Consider the following 25,976-nt stretch of genomic DNA (forward strand, 5'->3'; position numbering starts at 1 on the left):
CTCAACTTAGTGCTTCTGTTATGCGTGCATGATCCTGTACATCTTGGCAATCTTGATCATACCCAAACGTTAAACAATTTAGTGACCAGTGTCTCTGGAATATGATGCCTTGATGCTCAACAATCTGATTCCTCTTTTTTCTCACAAATTACTGTAAAAGGTAGTAGCGAAGCTGTTAGAATTCAAATACTGTGATGTATAAGTGCAAGCTAAATGGAACCAGAGTTCTTAGAACCTGTAAATAACATGAGACTGAGAGCCTGTCAAAAAACTCCAGGCCATTGGAAACTCACTTAAATTGCATGTGTCAAAATGTAAATCTTGCAGGCAGTTTCCTGCATTGCTTGGTTCTTACATTATGAAATGAGGAAGTTCCTTTTAGGTGTTTGTTAATTCGTGTTAAGAATTTGATTTCTCAAATATTGGTGTTGTAGAAGAGGGAGTGTCTCAAACAGTTAATCCTTTTGCTGATTACATATGCAAAAGATGATGCAAGTGTGGAAGCAAAGCCTGTAAAGACAGAGGACCTTTGCTAAATAGTGTATGAGAGGATTGGAAATTCTTCCTAGGAGAACATTGCATTTATCAGCAGGAATTTGGCAGCACATTTACCTTTGTGAACATTGCTAAATACCTGATATTTGCACATTTCATCCATTTCTAATCCAAATTGACTCCATACTGGAGTCATGATTTCTATTAACAAACAAAAGCATTATTATTTTTGCTATATACTTGGATTTGTTACTGGGAAGTTGTGTTTTAAAGTTCTTTGGAGAGACTTGGCTGGGAGATGCTGCTGATGTAAAAGATCTGCTTCTGAAATGGCTCCAATGAGGTAGTCTTTTGGCTGGAGTCACCATGATACATGCATAGAATTGGGAAAAGTTGTTGATTTGCTTACCTTGGACAAATAGTAAAATGGTAATGGAAATGGTAAAAAATCAGAGGGAAACCTATGGTAGTCTGGGTTGTAGTTTTCAAAATACAGAATACTCAAAAATGAGCATATAGCATGGAGGACTAAGTGTTAAAATATGACTTGTGTGTTAAAGTTGTGATAGAAAACCACTTAAACTGTTGTAATTAATTCTTTAAAAGCTGTTTGGTAATGCGTATTGCAAATACTAATAGTGCATGGGTTTTCTTGTGTGCTTTTTGAAATATGAAATGCAACATGGCAAAGACTTGGTTTGTAGCACAGAAATCTTGGCTAGAGAGAAAGGCCTAACAAAATTCCAGAATAATTTAAATTGCTAAAAAAAAAAAAAAAAAAAAAAAAAAAAAAAAAAAAAAAAAGTATGATTTTCTTTTATTGTTAATTTTCAAGTAAAATCAGGTTTAATTATTTTCCTTCTTTACTGATGTTAGAACTAAATATTTGATACTTTACATTTCAGTGTTGACACACACAAAAGCTCACTTGAATGGTCACTTTCAATAGTAAATGTACAGATTTTGATTTATATACACTGCCTTGCTTTCCTTCGATGTAGGATGTAGTTCACACTGTGAAAAGCTGTTTTATCTTTCTTGATAATTAATTGCTTACTGTAAGACATTTCATATTCAGGGTTGAAGTATGACTCTGCTGTTTTAGGCAGTATGAAAGGTATTCTCTTTCCTGTAACACTGTGGTATAGTTTGCATTGGAATGGAAGTTTTCCTGACCCTGCTTTTAAAATGAAATGTCTGGAGTGTGGACGTGGTACCACCACCTGTATTGATGCTTCTAAGTCTTTTCCTCAAGGGGCTGGGGTAGGAGAGGGCACTTCTGTTTCTTTCCACCTTTCTTCTGCTCTGAGCATCCTCTGCCTCCAGGCCCCTTCCCAAAGCAGAAATGCTCTAATGGTTGTTTTGGACCAGCTCTGAAGAGAGGTGGTGCTGCCCTAGGGTAGCCATAGGCCTGAATAGATTGGGCAGCTCAGGGTGGCACAGAGTAAGTGATGTGGCTATGGAGGTAATACCCGTTCTTAATATTTAATATTTGGAGTTGTGTATAATACAGTACTTTGCTAATTTCCTTGTATTTTGAAGTTCTTTTTTGTATCAAATATTTTCATATCAGTACTTAAAGAACTGAAAAGTGATTTTCTCAGATCAGTGCAGAATTTAACAGGCATTGCACTCTGCCTACGTGCATGGGTTTGGAAGTTATGCAACCTCTTTTTATAGAGTTGTGTGTTCTGGTGATCTTGGTTTGCTCAGTTAGGGTTTAGAAATATCAGTGTATTAGGAACTGTATATGATAAAAACTTATGTCGTGGTAAACTAGTGTGTACCTCTGAATATAAAATCTTTAGTGGTAAAATTCAAGTAGAAATGGCTTCCATCATTTTGTATACTGGTGTTAAAATTACAGGATGGAAGAGGCCAAGTTGCTGTGACATAGAGCCATACAGTGTGGTGATGTAAAGAACTTGCATGGAGGTGTTGTATATTTAGTTGAGGCAAAGATGACTGAGAACTGAGTGCCCAGCACAGAAACAATTGCTGTTGGATACCTGCAGACTGCAGCTGGGGGGGGAGGGAGGGCTGTAACCAGGCATGTTGTCACCTTGGCACTGAGGGAGTACCCTTCCTGACAGGTCTTTATTCCAAATTGCAGAGGTGCTGGGTCATCAGAGTGCAATTGCTCAGTTTTTTTAGGATGAGCAAAACGCATTTTTTCTGTTCTCATTGTTGGAAGAGACTGGACTTGTTTTTCAGAAACATTACACACAGAAAAATCATCCTGAGGCAAACACCTGGCATGAAAAGAATTTGCCTGAATACTAATAGTTTGGCAACATTTAATAAGCAAATTAAAACACTATGTAGTAATGGGAATTCAGCTGCAGTGATTACTGCCTGATCCACCAAGAGTAATGGACTTGCATACCAACCCAGACTTACGACAAATATTGTGATTGTAGGTAACTAAATGACCATGGAATCTGGAGCAGAGAACCAGCAGAGTGGAGATGCAGCCGGTACAGAGGCAGAAACCCAACAGATGACAGTACAGGCACAACCACAGATTGCAACGTTAGCCCAGGTATAAAAATCATACGGTGTAATAGTTTTACTTTGGTTAATATTTCTAAGAGGGATAATGTCTGCTCATGGGCCTGAGAGAAGATTCTATTGATACCATTCTGAAACACATGTGATGTATCATTCTTTTAATATTTGTCTTCACATTTTTAAAGCAGCAGAGATTTTTGACTTCCCATCACATTAGGCTGTGTTAGTTCTGAAGAGCTGTATGTGTGTAAATTATGTAATGTTAACACAGTAATGAATTAAAATATTTCTAGCATTCTTTACCACAGCCATACCACTGAAAGGTATTCATTTCAATACATGTAATCTACTGTCTTTTCCATATTGGCTGAATTGTCTGGTTACTGTGTTTTCTGTTAAAAACTTGTCTGTAGTAGTCAGTTTAATTCTGAAGAAAACAAACTGAATGTGTAGATAAATACACAGCAGATACAACATTTTATCAGATGGGATTAATATTATGAGCATTATCATCAAGTAGAAAGATCTGGCACTTGACAGCTCATGTTATCCTGTTGCCTCCAGAGTTTCACAGAATTGTTGGTGAGTTATAGAGACAGAAGTAGATCATTTGTTGTCCCCAAATTATTTTGGAGAGACAAGAAACACAATCCCAGCTGCATCTCTGATTTTGGAACTGGGTTTCATTTTCAAACACACTGATGGTTGGCAGAAACCAGCCTATTGTATAAATGACTGCACAATCTGTTTGGCTCTCTTCTGTAACCATTTAATTTGAAAACTAATTGTAGTCTGCAAAGAAAAAACAGGTGTTTTTGATCTCATAGTTTATGGAATTGAGTGTCTTTTAAGTGGCACAAGTGTTAAATCTCTTAACATTTTGTAAACGATTAGTGTCTTTTTAAAGTCATTGCACCTTTTGGTAGTCCAGAGACTTTCAAACAAGTCCTGCCCTCTGTGGTCCGTACACTTCCATTCAAGTGATAGTGTAGGGATTGGAGCTGTTCGAATGCACAGGGTGATTTTGTTGGGTGAAGCTGTAGTGTGAATTTACGAGCCACCAGCTGCCCTGCACCAGCTTGCCTCTTTGGGCAGTTTTCTCACTGTCTAACTTAGGCATAGGATGTAGGTGGTGTGAATAACACTTCATTGTGAACTGAGTGGAAGTAGTTTAGTTCTCTTGCAAAACCAGTTAACTGCTGCTCACTTGGTGTGCTTTAAAGTTTAGTCCAGACAATCAAGAATGTTTTTCATTTATGTGCTAGCATATTAACCTCCAGGGAGCTGAACTTACAAGTATGTAGTGGGTAGAATGCACTTTACTCAGACATAATTACCCCGGTACTTGAATGAGACTTTTTTCCAAGTAACAAAACACTATACAGGTATGGTTAAAATCCACGTGAACCACCTTGTTGTTATTTGCTGTATTATTTGCACCTTGGTTTTTCCTCGGCCTATAGTTTGTGGAGGTGATAAAACAGTCTAAACATTATTCCTTGTGTTTTCACATCAGTGTTAATGTTACTATGATATTTTTAATAAGTGAAGTGGCAGTGTTTGGCATTAGGGAGTGCCTGCAGAGGCCTAGCCAAATCTAAATAATTATATCAATTTAATTCTTCCATTATCTCTGCATCATCTCTTGTAAGGTCACCCCTCTTGCAAGCTTAGTTTAATTGCTGTGTTTTTAGTGAGTTCAGGGTAGTTTTCAGAGTCAAAAGGAAACTTGTCCCAGTTCCACAAGGTATGAGTCAGAGACATGTGCGGAAGTTACACTCCGCTGTGGGCTTAATCCAACCACAGTGGCCTCCAGTTGATCAGCTTTGCTGTCATTGCCAAGGACTGTTTAGTCAGACATGCATTATTAAGAAAGGTCGCTTGGTAAAGGAATATAATTTGCCAGAGGAAAGCGCTCTCACGTTAATCTCAGCCCCAGTTTCTCTCAGATGCGAGTTAAGTAGCGCCATGTAATGCTGCAGCTGCTTTCCTGAAAAAGGAAGGTAAAAGCAAATGCAAATTGGTGGATTAGGGAAGAGACATCTGTGGAGGAGAGAGGTCTACGTGTAATTCCCTTTAATTTTGTTGTTAAGCAAGATTTCATTGTAAGTGGTGGATGTTCATGGAAATTCAGAGATCAGCTATTGCAGCTTTTTGAGAACCACGTGTTCACAGGGACAGCAGAGGATTTCCTTCTGCTTCCAGTACATAGCAGCCCTTTGAGATTAGGTAGGACAGCAGTGCAGCCCTTTCTCGCACTGCAGCTATGTGGATCAATTTTTTTTTAAATGCTGTTGAACCCTGGAGGATTGTTAGGTTTTCCAGACTTGGGTGACTAGAAGAAAGCTGTCGAGTCAGTGACCCGTGCCGTGGCTGAGGTCTGCCAGAGCAGCTCGCTCTGCCGTCCTGCCGTCCTTCCCTGAGGGCCATGATGCGTGGGAGGGACGCACTGAGGGCAGGGTGTGCTGGCACGGCGGCCCTGGCACCGTGCGGCCTTTCAGGAGCCCCCAGCCCCAAAGACAGGCATGGAGTCAGCAGACAGTGGGAGTTCTGGATGTGCACTGGGCATTGGCCCAGCCGTGGAGCAGTGCATGGCACTTCAGCTGCCCAGAGTCGTTCCGTGAGAGCGTCCCGCCGGGGTGAGAGTGCCCCGTGTGGCGTGCGCGGCTTTGTGTGGCTGCCGCTGTCCCCCAGGCCCAGCCCTAACGTGCGAATCCCTGTCGGCACAGCTGCCGTGCCTGCGGGTCTGTGCTGCAGAAACACGGTTGTGTTAAAAACGTGGGCAATTTTTCCTCACAGAAGTGACTCTTGAAACTAGAGTTGGTGTTGACCTGTTGCACAACGATCACAACGGCTGCCTACAAAATACTTATTTCCTCTGCTAACTCATGGGGGTTTTCTGTCTGAATGCGTGGTCAGTTTTCTTCATTTTCGTGCACTTTGCCAGCTACTCATATGGCTTAATCTGTAGAAAGTGAAAGGTATGATCCCCTAAAAATGTCAAGTTCTTAACATCTGGCAAACTCTTTGCATTTTCCTGAGTGAGAACAAAAATAGCTCCGCTCCCATATGTTTCTGCCTCTGACTCAGCAGTGTCTGTAGGAGTACACCCAAGTCTGAGCAGTATCCAAGTGAAGTTAAGTGAAAGGTAGTGATGTGTTTGTATCAGGTTACCTCAAAATAGAGGCAGTTGTGTTTTTCTTATTCTTGTCAGTGATTTTACAAATTACGTTTGAGCCTGCAGAAATTCTGCATTAGATTATTTTGTGAAGTAGGTCAGGTCTGGGGTTCACGCAGTTCAGGGGGTTTTATATTACACTGAAACATCTGGGGTCTAGAAGAGGCATAGTTCTTTCACCAAAACAAATACTGAACTGAGGATATTTTGCAATAACCTAATTTATGCTCGCTGTCTCTTCTTTGCAGGTATCTATGCCAGCAGCTCACGCAACATCTTCTGCACCCACGGTGACCTTAGTTCAGCTGCCCAATGGGCAGACAGTTCAAGTGCATGGAGTAATTCAGGCTGCCCAGCCATCAGTTATTCAGTCTCCACAGGTCCAGACAGTTCAGGTACTGACTGAAGAAATTCCTAATATGTGAATGGGGCCTTTGAAATAGACCTGTCATTGCACTAGGTTTGATGTATTTGTGTCCTGAATTGTGTTTTTGCAAATATGTACAGTATTTGCTACTCTGACTTTTTTTTCTCTTCTGGCTTAACCACTTTTCATTTTCAAACATTGCTGAGTTTCATTTCCCTCTAGAATTTGTTTGGTGATTTTAACAGCTTTATGGTTTTTCTTACAGTATTACTCTACTTTGTCTCTCTGCTATATTTCCATACATTTTTCAGTAAGAGTTCACACTATTCTGAGGCTAACAAAAGGATGAATTTTTTTTTTTTTTTTTTTTAAATAATGTAATTTTTAATAATTAATGAGGCTGGTATTCTAGAATTAGAGTCTTTGCTCCATAAGAAATATTTTCACTGGTTTACAAAAAAGGTCTCTGTATGTCACTGGTTCTTAAAATAAACCTATGAGTCCTTACATAGAAATAGTTTTAAAATGTGCTGGTTGAGTGTTGTCTGCTTTGTGAAAGCCTTAGCGTTTTCTCTTCTGTAAAGCAAGACAGGTAATGCAATATGGTGAGGTAGCCTGAAGATAGAGGAAACAAGTAGGTATTGTGACTTTTTGTTATGGATATTCAACTGGATATTATTTTAAAAAATAAGGTATGCATAGTTTAAAACTAGGCCATTCTGTTAATAATCTTTATTTTTTTCCTTCTCAGCTTCAGTGCTGAGTTTGTGGCAGGCTCTACCATCCTCAACCATTGCAGTCAAAAGTTTAGAGTTTTAATCTGTCAGAGGTGAGCAGTTTTGAGATAAGTGCACAAGTTGTTACCCTGGAGGTGGAAGATAGAGACTGATAATGAAGCCATGCTTGGAATTCACCTGGTTCAGTGCAGATCCATCAGGTTTTGATATTCAGAGCCCAGCAGCTCATAGTCAGCCTTGGACATATTCAGGCCTTCTGTCTGATGATTGTGAGATGTGGGTGCCAGCAAGATTTTGGAGCCTTTAGGAATCTTCTCTACAGTGCATAAATTGTCAGGATGTGAGCTCTGTTTCTCACATAAGCATCATTAGCTTTTATCTATTTTGTCATGCACATTTTGAATTTAAAATTATCTAAATTATTTTAATATTATTTTTATCTAAACTTTCCTCCATAAACATTTTTGCTTTTTTTAGCACAGATACTCAGAATTGCAGCAATATGTTATTTTTTAATATCTTCATGTATGACATTTTCCTGGTAATTTCTCCCGTAAAAAGCAGTCTCTCTTTAGTATATCTAACTCATTATTTATAAATTGATGTTTTTTCAGTATTTTATTCTTTGTTTCCAATCATTTCTGCTGCCTTAATTTGGTTTACTTATTCTCTCTCTAAATTTTATTTTAAAAAAATCTTTGTTTCCTTGTAATGGACAAAAACAATATCATGGAAGGCAAAAACTGTATGGTATTAATGTTTATGCTTTCTTATTGGAATATTTAAATTATAAAGAACATTCTGAGGGGTAGATCACTCACCATGGTCATTCTTTCCTGGATCTATTACTAAGCAGTAGCTTTCTGTTCATTGTCTAGATAGAATACTTGCATTGTGGTGTTTTTCACGGGATGTCAACTTTTCCCTAAAATAAAGGCATTGGAAATGTCTTGTTAAATTTGATTGCTTGTTCTTATTTACAGATCTCCACTATAGCAGAAAGTGAAGATTCACAGGAATCAGTAGACAGTGTCACAGACTCACAGAAACGAAGAGAAATTCTGTCCAGACGACCCTCTTACAGGTATGGAGGTCAAAGCAGAAGCATCTTGCTTGAGGGATGAGTGCGTTCACGTGGAGATACAGTGGGATTGTATTTTTATTCTTTTTAGATTTACGTTTTAAATGAAATCTCTCTTCTGTAATGTCTTGGAATTGGAATATGGAATATGTCCACGGAATAGGATGTAAAGAGATAAGCAAGTAGTAAGAGGAGGAAGAAACCTCAGCAGTTACACTCACTTAAGACAAAAGTGAGCTGAGAACATGCTAATTGCCACATTTCAGAAAATTGAGGTATCATTGTGATAGATGCCTTAGAAATAGCTTTAATGAATACTTAATATGCAAAATACACTGAAGCTTTACAAATAGTGACTTCTGCGTAATCTGTAGCGTACAAAAAATCAACTCTACTGGTTTTCATTAATGTTGAAATGCTAGCAGCAATCCGACTTAATTCCTTTCTCCCATGATACTTATGGAAGTTGTGATGTTCCATAGCTCAGAGAGAATTTCTTCTTGAGCAAAATTGTTTGTGTTTAAAGTTTAAGTCAGTGTATGAGTTGAGTGTAGTCAAAGGCATCTAGTCTCTGTTTCTCATGGTAAATACCTCTGGCAGAACCACCTGAGGTTCTCCTTCACATGGTGTGTCATGTTACTTTACTAATTAAACCTTTGTACAGCTTTTTGTGTCTGTACTAAATCCCATTTTCATTCTTAAAATATGCTAACTAGCATTAAGGAACAGCTTTGGGGTTCAGTCGGTTTTAAATGACCTGTCAGTTCCCACTGCTCTAGAAAATTCAGATGCTCCTTTTTCCTTTATGAGCATAGCCTTGGAAATAGAAGTTGGGTTGTAGGCCTGAGCATATCTCAGCTGTGATACCTTTTTAGCACTTGGGAGATTACTGTCTGCCTTGTCCAGCAGCCTTCAAGGCTGTTCTGCCAAAGATAGTGAAAATCATTGCTGGAGATCCCTAGCCATAATAGATCTGGGAAAATATTTGTGAGGAGCAGTGTTAACTTCAAGCTGCCACAGATTCCCTTCAGTCTGCTTCTGCAGGAAGACACTTGATTTTACTATATATGGAAGAGTGGCTGTATATGGTGAGAAAACAGAGCTAAGTAAACAAGCAGCAACTGAGAAAAGGGTGCTTGTGCATGCTGACTTCTCATTGAGATGGACTCCTTTGCATGCACTGGTGCCACAACACAGCCTCAAACTTCAAACCAGATCGTGGTGACACAGCAGCACTTGGCAGCTGTAAAACTTCTATATGCAGCTCAGACTCTGGGCTGGTGTTGGTTAGGTCAGAAAGGTTGAGCCAGACCACTGCTGTCTTTAGTGACTTCCCAGCTGGCGTTACTTAGCCTGCTATAACTGGCCCCAGAAACAGGATCGGTGTAGATATGTTCACAGAATTGAAAGCTATACCTCCTCCACAAAAACTCCTCTGTGATTCTGCTACTAAAGTACATCATGTATTGCATGTCAATTCATAGGGCCTATATTTGTAAAGCTACCACCTTTATCCTTTACCTTAAATCCATCTTTATGATGGCAAAGGTAGATTTTAACCACAATGTCATAATGACATGATGTTAAAAAGTGATTTTTTTGTCTCCTTGGATTTTGTTCTTCATCATCCCTGCTCTCTCCATATTTTTTCATCTGTTTCATTCACTAGTTTCTGGTCTAACACCTAGATTGCAAACTCTTTGGGTGGGAATTTTTCATTTGTCCAAGTGGTTCTTCGCACAGTGTTGTGCAGTGCTGGGGTTTCTTGCATGCAGTCGAAGTCAAGACAGCAACCGCAAAGCCCTGCTGGTCAATCTGCTAAGCAGAATGACTGCTCTCCCTCGATAGCTTCATACAGGTGTTCTGGCTCCCACAGCCTTAGGAAGCTTGCATAAGGAGGTAGTGTTGTCTTGGAACTTGGGGTCTACAACTGTGTTTGCTTCATCCCACTGAGTTCCGGTGCCAATCCACAGGAAAACATAGGAGGAGAATTACAAAAAATATTGCCTGTTACCTAAGGGCATTACATTTGCCCAAGGGCATTTACTGCATTTTATAGTGACATAATAGAGTATGCCAGCACTGAAAAGGACTTGACAGTCCTCTGAGGAAGGACAGTGTTTGACCTCAAATTGCAATGACTGCTGTGGTCGGTCTACAGTCATGTTCAGTGGGATCCGTAGCAGTGATGTTTCAGAAGTTTTGACTTTGGACAATTAGCTCATGGAAATAATGAAACAATCCTTTCTTTCCTTTACCCATGAATTTTCTCAGGCAGGGCACCTGTGAACATAACTGCGAGACTGTTCTCAAACGCTGGGTATTGTCTCCCAGGCAGGTGTTAAATTATGAACTGCTGGCTCTCTGCAAGCATTCTTGCTAACTCCTTTGGTACTCAGCTCTCTGGCTGAGGTGTTTATAGTCTTTGAAATGGAGCAGTTCCCCCAATGTAAGTGAGGAGACAGGTTCTGACGGTTTTTTTAAATGTTTATATAGCTAAAAGCAGGAAACAACTAAAAATGGATGCGAGAAACCTGCTCTGAACAAAAAGAGAAGGTTGTAATAGCTGTATCGTGGGTTTTGACAAGCACAGATGTTCTGTGCTGGCTCCCTTGCCCATCAGTGCTTGGCATTTTGAACAGTCCTCTCCAATAAGAGTTGGAAGATGTGGTTTTCATTCTCCACTCATATTTTCCTTGCTGGCTTGCTGCACTTCACAGTTTTCCCCAGCACTGTGTATCAGATAGACTATTTTTCTCCCCCAATTTTTATTAAAATCTCTACAACACACTGTCTTTGCCAGAAAAATTTTGAATGACTTGTCCTCAGACGCCCCAGGAGTGCCAAGGATCGAAGAAGAAAAGTCTGAAGAGGAAACAGCAGCACCTGCCATCGCCACTGTTACGGTGCCAACTCCCATTTACCAAACCAGCAGTGGGCAGTACAGTATGTAGTCTGAATTTCTCAGTGGTGCTAGTAAGTGGGGATGAGAAAATGAAGAGCTATTATTTCTATAACTGTTGTTTGGACTAGGACAAAGCAGGAGGTGAAAAAAAAAAATTATTTTGACTGTTAAACAGGCCTTTTAAACACATTCCTATTGTAAGTGTTTGAAAGGCTCAATTAACATTCTGGAGCTGCTTGCCACTTGGTGCAGCTAATGCATCCTGAGACAAAACCATAAGCCTATTATGAACTTCTTCACTTGAGGAACTAGATGGTAGAATTCAGAAGCTTCTGTTTTTTCTTGGCAGATCATTAACACTTGTTCACAAAACTGTAACCTCATCATTAGAAAAAAAAACATTACAGTTTGCAATTACATTTTTAGAAAGTCCTGAAAAAATTAATGGTGTCAACAACCTTAATATATATCATAATTATATGTTTCTGCGTTTTCTTTATATATTAGATTGTATAGCTACATTGTTTTGACTTGAAGAATGATTAAGGATACGGCAGTAAAGATAAGACACATGCTGTCTCACACTAACACATACAGTACGAGACACATACAACACATACAAAAGGGAGAAAGAACTACTTGTTTACATCTGTCTCTTAAAATCTCTTTAAAATGTTGTATCTCTGTTTACTCCTTAACGCCTTTGCCTTCTACCCTGCTTAATTTTATTAAAATGGAAGTGGTTAATTCTGATTCCTGTTATAACTGTAAAATAACTGTGTGTGCAGGCACTTGAGATTTTGGTGTGTCTGCGTATAGGAACTCCATGAAATTCCATGCATCACAAAAGAGGCGATGTCCCAGTATACCTGCATGACAGGACTGAGGGAAAGAAAGGAAAAAAACCAGCAAAGTTAAGACTGCCTGAACCAAAATGTACCTTTATGAATGAAGAAACAGCTAGAAAGGGTCTGAGGAAGTTGTAGAGAAGGGGGAGACACAATCAGAAGGAGGAAAAAAAAGCCAAATCAACACAAGATGGATAGCACTAGCAGCAGAGGAGACTGACGGGCATAAAGCACAGATGAGAGGAATTTCAGATGAGAAGAAGTAAGGACTGAGAAAAATACCTAAACCAACCAAGAAGTAAATCTTAACAAATTAAAAAGTATTCCATGGGGGTGGATTGTAGCTCTTCCATGTCATTCTGTTACATTAGAGAAACTAATTTGTATTTTAGGCTGTGGGGTTTGGCCCTCACAAACATTTGAAAAATTACCTTTCAAAGGATGATTTCATTCATGTACGTTGAAGCCATGTGTTTGATTTGGGGATGTGTAAGGGTTCAAAGGATTTAGCTTAGATCAGTATTCTTCCATACCTAGGTTTAATACTGTAAGTTAATGAGTGAATTAGTGTCTTAAATGCTGGGTTGATTTTTTTTGTTGTTGTTTTTTGTTGTTTTTTTTTTTTTTGTCTGCAGTTGCCATCACCCAAGGAGGAGCAATACAGTTGTCTAACAACGGCACAGACGGAGTACAAGGTCTCCAGACGTTGACGATGACCAATGCAGCTGCAACCCAACCCGGCACCACCATTTTACAATATGCACAAACCACAGATGGTCAGCAGATACTTGTACCCAGCAACCAAGTTGTTGTACAAGGTGAGAAACTTCACAGCCAGTCATTCTGTGTCACATTTTCTCTATGCAGATATAAGTTGCTAGCCTGACTCCTTCAAATGTGTCAGGAAACAGAATTAACACCTTTGGCACAGACAAGTCTGTAAAATAGCTGAAACTCTGGACAAAGTTATTTGTCATATTTTTGTGAAGCCTTTCCCTTTAGATTGGTAAAATTATGGATATTTGAGGTTTAATATATTTGGGTTTTCCATGCTGTATTTTCTGCATTTTGTCCACACAAATTTTTTATATGTTCTGCATAAACTAATACCATTTTAGAGTTCTGAGTTCTGCCATATGTGCAGCAATAGGAAATTTAAAGCAAGCATTAAAGATAGGAGAGAAGGATATTTGATTCTTTCTAAAGAGACACTTTAATTTAGTAGTAATTTTTCCCCTTTTTCAATTGCAAGTCATTATTTCGTCTTACTGTGACTTTTGTAACCAGTCATTGAGTGAGTGACTCAATCATTGAGTCTTGGAATCATAGAACAATTTGGGAGATTGCCTTAAATGACCATTTGGTCTAGCCCTCAACTTGGGTGAGCTACTTTCGCTTAGAATAAGTTGTGGGGAGCTGTTGTATAAAAATACATATTTTGGTTTATTAAAAATTGAGGAGTATTACAAATTTTTTATTGAAAATAACAGAAAAGTACCCCTGCTTCTATGACTGTAAAGTAGTTGATTTGAACATGAACCAGTGAAGAGTTTACCAGGCATCAGTAAAAACCCATAGCAGAGGAGAGTACTATTGTTGCACTGATCTTTTGGGGTTTTGTGTTCTTATAGACATAGGATTTCTTTAGATTGTATTGTGGTTTCTTGTGAGCTCAGGCAAAGTTAACATACTCTTAAGATTACAATAAATAAAATAAAAGAAAGCAAAGACCCTGCTCATCCTAGAGAAGTAATAGAATGCATTGTCCATCTGTTATGGGAGTAATTGCTACATTTTTACACCTTTTTTTCTATGCTAGATAATTACATGTGCAATTCCTCCTTTTCCAGACAGACATTTAGAGCATAGCTAGAAATAGTGACCCCACCCTTCTCTAGAAATGCTAGAACTGCCCAAAAACCAGAGAAGTACAAAGAAATATAATAAGGGAGAAAGAAGCACATCTATACCACAAGACAAATCAAGTTACCAAGCACAAGTGAAGACTTCTTCAGCAGGAATGCTCAAAGCCTTGCATATATTAGTAAACTAAGCCTGAGGTAGCAGTGATGACCCAGCTGACGGCCATCCCTCCTGAGCTGTGGGCCAGGGTGCACGGTTAGAGAGCTGACTGGGTCAGAGAGGCGACCGCGTTAGAGATGACAGCCAGATGAGGAGGTGCTCTCCACAGCACGTGTGACAGCGCTGTCACCAGACTGATGCCACGTTCCGTGTGTCCCTGCAGCTGCCTCAGGAGACGTGCAGACCTACCAGATCCGCACCGCCCCGACCAGCACCATTGCACCGGGAGTAGTCATGGCATCCTCGCCAGCGCTTCCGACCCAGCCGGCAGAAGAGGCTGCGCGGAAGAGAGAAGTGCGTCTAATGAAGAACAGGCACGTACAGTCAGATCGCTTCTTCTGCGTACGCCTAGAGCGTCAAGCACTAAGAGTCCTGATCTTTCCTAGTCGTGTTATGAAATGTTTTAGGAAGAACTTGCCTTTATTTAAAGATGCAAAGCAAAAATGCACATCTACTAATGCTGTGTGTTGCAACTGTGAAACCTTGAGTAGTCAGGCTCATTCTGTGAGGTGTGTGAATTTGGTTATTGCAGTAAGGAGAAAAGTAATTGGTGAGATACTTTTATGACTGCAGCTATGTTCTTACGAACACCGAGATAAGTTGCTTTTTTTTAGTTACTACATTCTATGATTTACTTTCCTGGATTCTTTTCCTTAGCCTTCTGCATGCATTCTCCTCACTGCTGGCCCACTGTATGCTCTTCGTGAGTACTTTCTTGATCGTCTCACTTGTTCTTTTAGCCACTTTGGGTTTTCTCCTCCAAGGGCAGAAAGGCTCAAGCAAAGGCTAAATGAGCAGCTATTCCTTTTGATTGAAGTCCTGTGGAGCCAGTAGTGGCAGCAGAAGGGCTAAAAGAAAGGTAAAGACTTGATCCTGTGGGATTCAGTGTGTGAGGAGGAGCAGCTAAGCTTAGAGATGGGAGTGGGTGGAGGTGGCAAAGGAAGGGAGCAGTAGGGAGAAGTTGAGCAGGATGCTCCTCAGGTCTGTTGCTGTGGGAGTGGGAAGGGGTGGGCCTGAACTGGCCCTTCACACCAAGCTTGAACGCTTACCCACAGGCCACAGCCTGTGTGTTACACTGTGACACTGAGAACCCAGTGCTTCCAGTCCTTCTGAGCAGGGCTTCCCCTGGAAGCCTTGTTAACTTCATCTGTCAGTGTGAAAAAACGGATGTTTTACTGATTCATTTATCTTCAATAGGTTGCTGTGCTGTGAACACAATAGAAACTTACTTGAGCAGACCCAGTGCTTATATGAGGGGCTTTAATGAAGTAAATAATACTGAATAGCAGAGTTCACTTTTTTAAAAGGTTTTTGTACAGAGTGTCATCCATCTCCCTTTTTATATAGTTTTCTCATACCAGTGAATAGTAGATATCAACCTTTCAGGCTCTGCATTTGGAAAAAAAATTAATTAGAATCACAGAATACCCTATTTAGTCATCAGTCTTACTCCACCAAAAGAAAGCTTTTGTGTTTGTGAAAGCCAAGAAAAACAATGGGGAATTACCCCACTTGAGTTAAATTGACAGCTTTTGCAACAGTATCGTGTTGCATGTGGTGCTTTTAGCCAGTCTGCTTAATAGATACTTGCAAATCTAAGCTCCATAGCAAAGTGGGGAAAAAGGATAGAGAGGCAGATGGTAAGGTGGTACTTACTGGAGGATTATAGTGTAAATATTCATAGATATTATTGTGCAAATTTTCTGTATAAATTTTACATTTTTTAAGCTCTGTTGTAATTCAGCAAAACTCTGGTTGTTCATAATGAGCAACTAGCACACATAGACTTGAGGTGGCTTAATATACACAGTCTAAGCTGGAAAAAAATCTTAGAAAGAAAATGTCACCCAAGGAGACATGTTAGTAGTTTGTACTGGACTGGAAGGCACTTCCTCATCCACTAGTACTTAATCTTTTAGTAACAGCCCAAAATTACTTAAATTCTAAATGTTACACATGGTTTACTGAAGCACTTGCAGGCATGTGCAATTGTAATTGGGGGAGTGACAAATGGATACCTGAGTCCTTTCAGGGCTTACAGGCTATGTTTTCTTCATCCTGTCTCATTTGTGGAGATGAATTTCAAAAATTACTTTAGAGGCTTCTTATCAGTTAGCTCCTGGCATGCATTCTGTTTTTACAGCTACTGTTTAACTAGTGTGGGGAGGAACTGGGTTCTGATTTGTCCCCTCATTTCCCAAAACACTGACTGTCTCAGCGGTCTGTGTAGTGTTTGCAATGAAGGGGCACATGGACTCTCATCTTTGAGGCTGTTCTGCTTTGCACCTAAAGTTTCAGGGCAAATCAGTGTTTATTTCCATGTGTCTGCAGAGTGTTGCATGGCCGAGTTGCACTGCAGGAGGAGATCCCTCAGCCTGGGCTCCCATCTGCCCGTGGCATTTAGCCTTGTGCTTACTTTGCACGGTGGTGCCATTATATTGCTGTGCAGGGTAGTTCCTGCCTTGGTGTTCTGCCTTCAGGATGCTCAGCAGCACATTTAATACCTTCTGCTATTTTTCACTGGTGTTCTTGGTATGTTACCAAGTTACCTACAGGCAGCTCACTCTTTGCAAGCAAGATTTAGAAGTTTCACTATCTTGAGGTCTGTTTTTGGTATAACTGACAGGGACTAAAGAGTTACATGATTCCTACTGTTTATTTCATTTTTTTGTGTGTGTGTCATTAATAGTATCATTGCAGTGATGCAGACATCATTATTAAAATGGAAGCATTGCTCAAGAGCAAATACATGAATGCTCTAAATACAGCACTTTTTTACACCAGTTGATCATTTTGTTGGACTGCAGCAAAGGGAAAAGTTAAAGACTGTAAAAAGAGTAATAGATGATAGTAAAGTCAAATTATTGCAGTAGCATTTGACTCAGCCTGAAGGCTCCAATGTAAATCCTGCAGGCAAAATTTTATCACTGAGTAGGCTCCTTTGCTCACAGAAATAATAATAAAAATTTTCTTTATGCTGTCTTACTGGGATCTGTATGTTGAAATTATATGTGGATCTAGATTGTGTGTGATTTGTGAGGAGCAGTTGTTACGAACTCAGTGTTTTTCCCTCATTTGCATTTCTTAACAATAGCTCCATGTTCTGAAAATGGCAATACTAGTAAAGGTTTGCCTGAAAGCAGTTAGGTAGCCCGTGTCTGCAAATGATTGTTCTGGATTTGAATGGCCTTTTTTGCTTTGCAGAGAGGCAGCACGTGAATGTCGCAGGAAGAAAAAGGAGTACGTGAAATGTCTAGAAAATCGAGTGGCTGTGCTTGAAAACCAAAACAAGACACTGATTGAGGAGTTGAAAGCACTTAAGGACCTTTACTGCCACAAATCAGATTAATTTTGGATTCTCATTTTCACTTGTCCAGGTGGGATAGAGACTGGTTCTGGCTATACCCAGAAAGACAAAGTAAACTTTTTATTTTCTAAACATTTCTTTTTTTCTATGCGCAAAACTGCCTGAAGCAACTACAGAATATACTTCATCTGTGCTTTGCATCAAACTGTGAATGTTCAAGTACTTGCCTCCACTTCTCCCCTTACAAGATGAATTTCATCATCAGTCTCAGCGTGAAGAAGAGCAGGCTTCTTTCTCGTCTCCCGATCCTCTTCAAGGAGTAACAGTGGTCACTTGGGAAGTTACTGTGGGGAGGGTCCTTTTGTAAAGATGTCAAGAATTTGTCCTGAGCTCTTTCCATTGCCTTAGAGACAGAACCACCCCAGCCTCTTGGTCCAGAGAACTGTGGGCCGCCTAGGTGGAGCATGCATGGTACAATGAAGAAGCAATGGTTGCCAAATTGGTTTCACACATTCATGCTGAACTGTACAAACACACGGCTGAGCAGCATGCCAGACGAAGGGCGCTTCACTGTCGTGTTCTTGGTGTGGAGATAACAGACCTTCTTCAAACTAGCCCAGGAGAGGTTTGATTTGCCATCTGCACTGAGCCCTCCTGGACTAGTAAAACCTTCTCCATACCTCAGAAACAAATGCATTGAAATGAGCTTCACTGGTCAGTTGTTGCTTCTTATAGCTCATGTGTGCAAGTGCATTCAGCATTCTGAATGCACAGAAAACAGACACCAACTTCATAGGATATAGGTTGGGAAATTATATTTGGATGGGAAAGAAAAATTTAAAAAAAGATGCAATTGTGATGTTCTGAAAACTGTCATGTAGTAAAGAGGAGTAACACATGAAAGCACTACCTATTTGTATGCAGAACAACTAAACAGTTGAAGCATGGCCAACTCCATTTAAGTACTCCCTGTTGACAGTATGGTCTGTGTCCCAAGTCCTCTCAAGCGGTGAGGTTGTTTTTATTTCCCTACCACTGTCTTATGCAATGGAAAGTATTGTACTCAATAGAAATATCAGCCTGGTTTGCTACGTTTTTTTTTTGAACTTTGAGGCTGCCTTCTATACATAAATAAAGTTGCAGTGTGACAGCTACTAGGACAACCTCAAATATTGAAGAGGACTTCAAACACAAATATTCTAACTCCTGCTTCACAAGGGGCAACACTGATTATTTGAGCCTGGCCAGGTTAACTAAACTCTTAATTTATTTGAGGTATTTTTTCATGGAAAGGGTCAGATTTACTGAGTAATCTATTCCTGCAACTAAAATTACTCACGTGCCTCAGATGTTTGCAAGATCAATTCTTTTTTCTGTGCACTGAGGAACTGTGATCTTTCCCAGATTTATGGTTTTAGAAAAGGTAGTTAATATTTTTAAAAACCTCTGTACTAAGCATTAGGACTTAAAAAGAATCATGCTCAAAAGGAACCAAAAAAGAATGTCAAGAAGTTGTCAAAAAGAATGTGTCCAAAAGAATCATGGGTGGTTTGTGTACTGGCTCTCTGAAGCCAGTCTCTCACTGTGTGAACTTGGGTCATTTGATGGAGTAAGTTTACTTTGGGCTTCTGGTCAAACTTTTATGTATAGAAACATATGGATAAGGCTGTGGTCTACACTAATGCCTTGCCTAGCAGAGTATTAGCTAATATTTTTTCCCATTCACTCTATCTCTTTTTTAGGATAAATGTCACACACAAGCTTCTCAAAGGTTATACAATCAGTGTGACCTTATAAGGAAAATACTTGGAAGACTCTGGGCAGTTGAGTCTCAAGCACCTAAGCAGTATTAAAAGTTCTAGATTTCTCATTTGAGAGGGCATTCAGTTTCCAAGAGACTTAATTTATAAGGAGCAGGGTTAAACTTACAGCGTTATTGTTAAAACTAGAGTTACCAAGAATTTCAAATTACACTTGTATTTCAAGAAAGAACATAAGTATCAGAAATGTGAAATAATTCACTTTCACAAGTTTAGTGGGTGTTTATAAATGGTCTATTTTTATCTGCCATAGAGAGTTGATTTTTTGTGTTTTTATTTAATGGGAGATGAATCTATTAGTTTAGCAATGCAAATTTAAAGAAGACCCTAAGTTCTCAGCAGTGCTTTTATAAAAATGATCTGATTGTTAAAATCAGCAAATACAAATAGATAAAACGGTTACATTTTCCAGAACGAGTACTGAAGTGGAAATGTTGAATAACACAGGAGTCGTTCTTGTGAAACATGGAAGCTCATGGTGGCCTCATTTGCGATTACATGGAATGGTTCGTCCAGCTTTGAGAAACACAGAAAAGGCCGTATATGCACATGAAGGCTGTTTCTTTTGTAGAACATCTGTTTGCAAAAACGTGAGGTTTTGCTGTGAACCTGAGCGAGGCGAGCTGGGCGCTGAGAGCTGTCTAGTGGGTGATGAACGCTGTCCAGAGCTTGCTGATAATCACTGGGCACAAAGCCTGGGGGCTGAATGGGCATGGGAGCCTAAAACAGTGCCCAGGTGGGGTTCTCCTAATACACAATATGTGCAAATCTGTGTGGCAGTGAGAGGAGAACTGTGTTACCCGTTTGTCTGTGTGTGGTCTGCAAGTGGCCTGTAGTGGTTTTAGCCTAGACTTCATTAGCAAATAAAGTTTCACTAAGAAAAGGAATGTAATTCAAAGTACATGGGGGTCTGCAAGAATCTTTATTTTTATTTATGCTGCACTGAGGATTTAGGGACACAAATTTATTTAAGGAAAATTATAGATTACAATAATAAAAAATGTATTAGACCAAGTACGGGGCTGGCTAGGCTACCTATACATGCTTTACTATTCATATTGACCCAAAAAGGGAAAGAATGTGACACAGGAATCCGTTCCTATGTTATTTACCGAGTAGTGAGGTTGGGGTAATAAGCTTCTATAAACTAAGGCCATTTGGAAGTAGGATGGAAATTATGCTGACAAGGGGGAGGATTAGTTTTATATCTCACGGTTGTGAGTTTTCAAGAACTGATAGACTGTTTTACCTGAAGAGAGGGTTAGAAAGGGCTAGATCCGTTATGTTCATAATAAACAAGAATTGGTTTGAAATATAATTTTTGTAATGTCATTATTTTGCAAAACAACAGCACCAGTCAGGCAGTTAAGATATTGTCAATGGTGCTCTTTTAATTTAGATATTCTTGGAAAATACATATGTATAATATATGTACATATATATATATATATACACACAGTATATAATCTACAGCTCTGAGAGCTTTTAAGTCAGGAATGCTGAGTATTATAGTATATGGAGGTCAGGAAAAGAATTTTTACTTTTCTGTGTGTCTGGGTGTGTGTGGATGTGTGTGCGTGTGAAAGCTTCCCCTCACCCCAGTAGCTCTGGGCTGCGTTATTTTAGCGCTTATTATTGATTTGTTTTGTGCTGTCTCTCAGTTAACCGTTTTCAAGAATTTTATTTCGTCTTTCGTGGCTTTTGTGAAGTTTGTTTTTTATTGATGAAGATTTTTGAAATTATGTAAACAGTTGTTTTACAACCACCACCACCCAGAGTAATTCACTTTTGTGCTTTTTCTCTTTGGCAGCTATATATCAAAGGCAAAACATTTGGAAAGGTTGTTAAGGTGTTATTTTCTAAAGGAACCACTGGTAAGATTTCTGTTTTCCTCCTGGCGATGCATTCTTCCTTAGGCAGCAATTTCACCAGCACTGGGTAGTTGCCGGCACCGTTGCTTGTGTCCGAAAGCACAATTTTAGCCTGTTGTGCTCATCAGGACTGCTCAGACACCTGTAGTTCTGGCTAGCCTGGAGTTGACTTTTGCATTGTAGATCACTGTCTTCTCTGGTACTTGTACATTGGTCAGAAAATTGGTGGGGTGTTTAGAATCATTAAGAGGCTCAGGAAAAAAAAAGAAAAAAAGAAAAAATTTCATAAGGAAAAACAGCCCTGATAGTTTCTGACCTAAATTTGTACCACAGGTTGCTTTTTCTAAATCTGGGCTTCCAGTAAACTGCAGTAGCAAGTAGTCATCTGTTAGTGAAAACTGGCACCTGCTTTTTTATTTTGTTTTTTTCATTTATGATAGACAGTGGTTTTTTGTGGTTTAAAGACAAGTCCACCCATTGATATCAGTGGTTGCAAATATATGACAGTTCATAGAGGATTTAATTGATTTTCTAAGACCTTGATTTTACTCTTAATTTTTTCACCCTGGAGCCTGGTTAGTGATGTAACATTTGCCAATGATCCAACCAAAAGGTCACGTATTTATTTTTTGTTACACTATGTTCTTTGTAAACTTTTAATTAAAATGTGCACTTTTAAAAGAAAAGGAAAAAAAACAAAACAAAACACAGAGAACAACAACAAAAAAGAAAAGCTAAGATAAATTTGGTTTGCTTGAGAAGATTTCTGGCACAATTGTTGTGATCCTGCTGCCTGCACACAATTCACTCCTCCGCAGCAGTTGACTCCTTCGCTAATTGAACTTGCGGATCAGCACCTGGTGCCCAGCAGGCACTGCTTCAGAAGGGCACCAGAGCTGAAGGGGCAAGAATCAAGCGTGTGGTGTCTTGGAGCAGTTCACAGAGGATGGATGTGAAATTATTTTTAGAGTAGAACTAGTTCAATGATCCCATGTGGGAAAGGGAGGTTAATTTGGAAGGAAAGCTAAACTATTTTTCAGCCACTTTATTCCCCTTTTCTTAATTCGAGATTTGTCTGCAGATTTTACAAGCTGCATTCCAAGAAAATAAATTGAAAGGCTTTCCAATAATTTGACATTAGGAAGTAAAGGTACATTGACAATGTGTCACCCTGCTTGAAAAGAAAAGAAAAGCACAACCACCTTTCTTTTGTAGGAATAATGATAATTTAACCCTGAAGTCTGTCACTGTGAGCAGGTTTTAAAAAGCATACAGTACGTTGACGGTTCTCTGTCGTCTGCCTCGGAACTCATTTTTCTGAGCTGTGTCATTTGCTAGCTGTAAAAGACACTGATTTTACAAAAGCCTGAAAGTATCCTGAAGCTCAGTTGGTCTGGAAGGAGCCGGACTGGTGAATGAGAGGGTGCTGAAATCCACCTTCTGTGTGCTTGTGACAGGTTCAGGTCTGTGGATAGATAGACTTAAGTGTGTGAATCTTTGGGGAAAAGGGACCAGATCCGGGTGGTGTAAAGAGAATTAGCATTTCAAGTGTTTTGCCTTGGAATGTGTTTTTAAAATGTATTTGAGCTGTGGCCTACAAAGAGATGTGCTTGGGCTAGTTGGCGTAGCTCTAGTTGAAGAGAGTGACCTGTTTGCTTTCGGGCACGGCAAGTGCAGGTTTGTGACTTGCTCTGTGGTGAGTTCAGGGCTCGCTTTCAGCAGGAGAGGCAGGAGCAGTCAGCTGTGCTCAGGAGCTGTGTGCTGCCAGGGCAAGGGCCAGGGACAGGCTGGCACACTCTGTAAGCTGAGCAGTCACTGCACTCAGGTGAGTTCAGCAGTTCACTCAGCCTCAGCTGCGTATTTCTCTAAATTAGGGGATAGCTGAGTGAGAGCATGGGGACAGCAGGCCTCGAGCCAGTCGCTTATCTGGAAATGGTCATTCTTAAGAACGAAGGATGTTTGGGTGCTCTCCACAAGTTGTGTTTTATCCAGGTGCCACTCCATTTTTTTTGTGTTTAATTACATTTATTTATATTAAAACATTATTTTTTAAAAGTTCTACAACTTCAAGTTTATATGAGATTTGAAACTGAGCTGCTTACAATGGACTTGTTGGGATGGGAACAGGGCAAGAAGAGGTGCTAGTTGGCAGCCAACCCCTCCACAGACTTTTGTCCACAGATCAGTTGTTCACTTCAGAAATGAGTTGTTTCTACTGTGGATTTATAATTTGAAATTGTTTTGAAACAATGTTTTTCAGGGAAGCTTCCAGAGCGTGGGTTATTCTTCTCCCTTTGTAGTGTAAGCTGGAAAGAGTATGTCCACCTCATCTGCATTTCTGATTCTTTACCCAAACCATGTCAGCACAGAACAGGGTATTTGAGCTTGACTCCCACATACTTGTGGAAGTTAAAAGACTAAAGCTGAGGGAAATGATTTTTTACATCTCCCCAAAAATCTAGAAACATCCCTGTTGTGTTCTGCTTTTGGTTTGGGGATTTTTTTTTTTTTTTTTTTTTTTTTTTTTTTTTTTTTTTTTTTTTTTTTTTTTTTTTTTTTTTTTTTTTTTGTGCTTTATCTGTGTTTAAAAATTGTACTGGGTTATAATGCATTTTATTAACACTATGTACATATTAGCTGCTTTGTGTTTCAGAATGGTAGTAATTGCTTTGTATATTAAAGTGATTCTTGTGAATTTGTGAATTATTGTCATAAAGAAGTGCTTTTTCTTACTGTAACCTTTGTGGTATAAACTGTCATAACTCCCTTTTTACACAAACATTTATGTGCAGTCACATAAACATGCTTTAAAAAACTCTACAAAGTCTCTTTTTTGAGCAAGGTATTCCATTTACACTAATTTAATTTAGTGGCAAATGGTAGCTGGAGGAATATAGGAAAAGGGATATTTTGAGCAGTCTATGGTGTCCTCTCAATCTGTACCCTTCCCTAAGTATTCCTAAACTATTCTCCCCAAAGAGAAGGCTTTTTAAATCTTAATTGAATTAGTCAGAGGTTCAGTCCTGAAAAACAAAGTTTCTCTTCCTCCTGATATTTTTAAACCTGCTTTCCAGTATCCATTCTGGTGGCAGTTCTGTTGTTTCATGTTTGGAAGGCTTATGCCTTTCGCAGTTTAAATATGCTGCATGTCTCACTTTTAAGCATTCCTGTAAACCATGTACTGCTGGTCTTTATAACAGAACAGAAACAGAAGGCAGCAAACACTGCAAGGATCACAACCCTATTATGTAATCTGCAAGGCTGGATCCAAACACTGGGATGGAAGCCAGGAGAACAAATTCAGCACTGTGGTAAACACACCTCCAGTGAAATCAAGAGGAAGCAGTAAGGTCAGCTCATTACAGCTGGGATTTTCTAGTTTTTATAATGCCATTCACAATCCTGTTCAGAAAAATCTACAGTAATGAGAGAGAATCCCAAACGGGTTAGTCCCTGAGATAAAAATGCAGTTTGTCTTGAATTTTGCACTAAAAAAGAACTGGGTAACTCATCCCAGTGTGGTCAGCAATGTATCTCAGTATCAATCAAACATTACCTTGGTTGCAGTTACATTTCAGAAAAGTTTGTTCTCTTGCGCTGTTTAAGGGGTGGTTTCTCAGTATGACAGCGTGGTTGTGGCTCACCTGGTTACTCTCCTGTGGCTGGGACCCACTCCCTAGAGTGAGTGAATTTCTCAGGAGACTATTTGCGCATTGCCCCACTACTCAGGGACGTACGCCAAACTCATCCTTCTACAGATGAGCTCAGATTGCCTGTTACAAAGCGGGATCGGTGCAGTGGAACCACCCAAAGGAGAGTGGGATTCTCTAGTGCTGGGATGAACAGGGTGACAGGAAGTACTTGGGCAGGGTGTTGGTGTAATTGCCAAACAGCTGCTGGCAACAGCTGTCGTCATGCATCATCTCATACTAGAGCAGGAGCTCCCGTGAGTTGGGACACCCGAGTTTGCAGGCGTCACTGCAGAGAGCTGCTCCCTGTGCTCACTCACCAGCAGTTACACCTCTGCAACTTGTCCTGCACACCTGGTGTGATTCACTTGCAGCCTGGCTCACTCCTGACCTCTCCCTGAAGGTAAGTGTGATGGGAATACATAAACCTCGGGAAGCCAGACCTGGGACAGTGGAAGGCAGCACTCACTGCCTGGTGCACGTGGGTGTCAGCACTGCCCAGGGGGGAATGGACTGCAGGTTTCAGCTCAGTTACATTCTCACGGTTGATGCCTGCCCCTAAACACTGTAGCTTTAAATTAAACCACAACTGACATGCACATGCTTGTGGCCTAACTGCAGTATTCCTGGATCTGGTCTCCTAAATCAATCAGGACTGCACCCTGTGGCAGTCAGAGGAGAAAGTGTCCCCTTTCAGGGTGCCATTGGCTTGGGGTGGGAAGAACTCTGCAGGTCAGGGGCAAGGCACTCACCTGAGCTGCCAGTGCCATCTCGTGCTTTTCTCCACAATTATTTATGGGCAGTAGCATCACTTCAGCTTTCAAACATCCTCTTTGGGTGTGCACACAGCTGCTGTGTAACACTAGCGTGGCTAAAGTAGCCAAGCCTGGTCTCTACTGGCACGTTCCTGCACTGCCAGGACAGCTGTGGGCTGTAACAGCAGCAATGGGAAATCTGACACTGAACACTTAACCGAGCAATTAGAAAGAGATGGAATTAAACTGTTTTAAAAAGTATGAAACAGTTTCTATTGTCAAAGCAAGGCCTGGGGCAAAACCCCCTTCTTAGAAGCGTGCAGGCTGCTG

General features: G+C 40.1%; 1 protein-coding gene across 1 annotated transcript in view; it reads left to right on the plus strand.

The window, feature by feature from the left end:
- The window catches only part of CREB1 (cAMP responsive element binding protein 1), a 39,514-nt gene extending 15,842 nt beyond the window's left edge, over nt 1-23,672 (plus strand). The window contains exons 2-8 of the mRNA XM_040068866.2: nt 2,916-3,037; nt 6,433-6,579; nt 8,272-8,372; nt 11,173-11,315; nt 12,758-12,940; nt 14,368-14,518; nt 17,409-23,672. Coding sequence (XP_039924800.1) covers nt 2,924-3,037; nt 6,433-6,579; nt 8,272-8,372; nt 11,173-11,315; nt 12,758-12,940; nt 14,368-14,518; nt 17,409-17,553 — 984 coding nt within the window. The 5' untranslated portion in view covers nt 2,916-2,923 and the 3' untranslated portion in view covers nt 17,554-23,672. The remainder of the gene's footprint in view (nt 1-2,915; nt 3,038-6,432; nt 6,580-8,271; nt 8,373-11,172; nt 11,316-12,757; nt 12,941-14,367; nt 14,519-17,408) is intronic.
- Nucleotides 23,673-25,976: the final 2,304 nt, after the last annotated feature.

This window comes from Hirundo rustica, chromosome 7, assembly GCF_015227805.2.
Source record: "Hirundo rustica isolate bHirRus1 chromosome 7, bHirRus1.pri.v3, whole genome shotgun sequence".
NCBI classification, from domain to species: domain Eukaryota; kingdom Metazoa; phylum Chordata; class Aves; order Passeriformes; family Hirundinidae; genus Hirundo; species Hirundo rustica.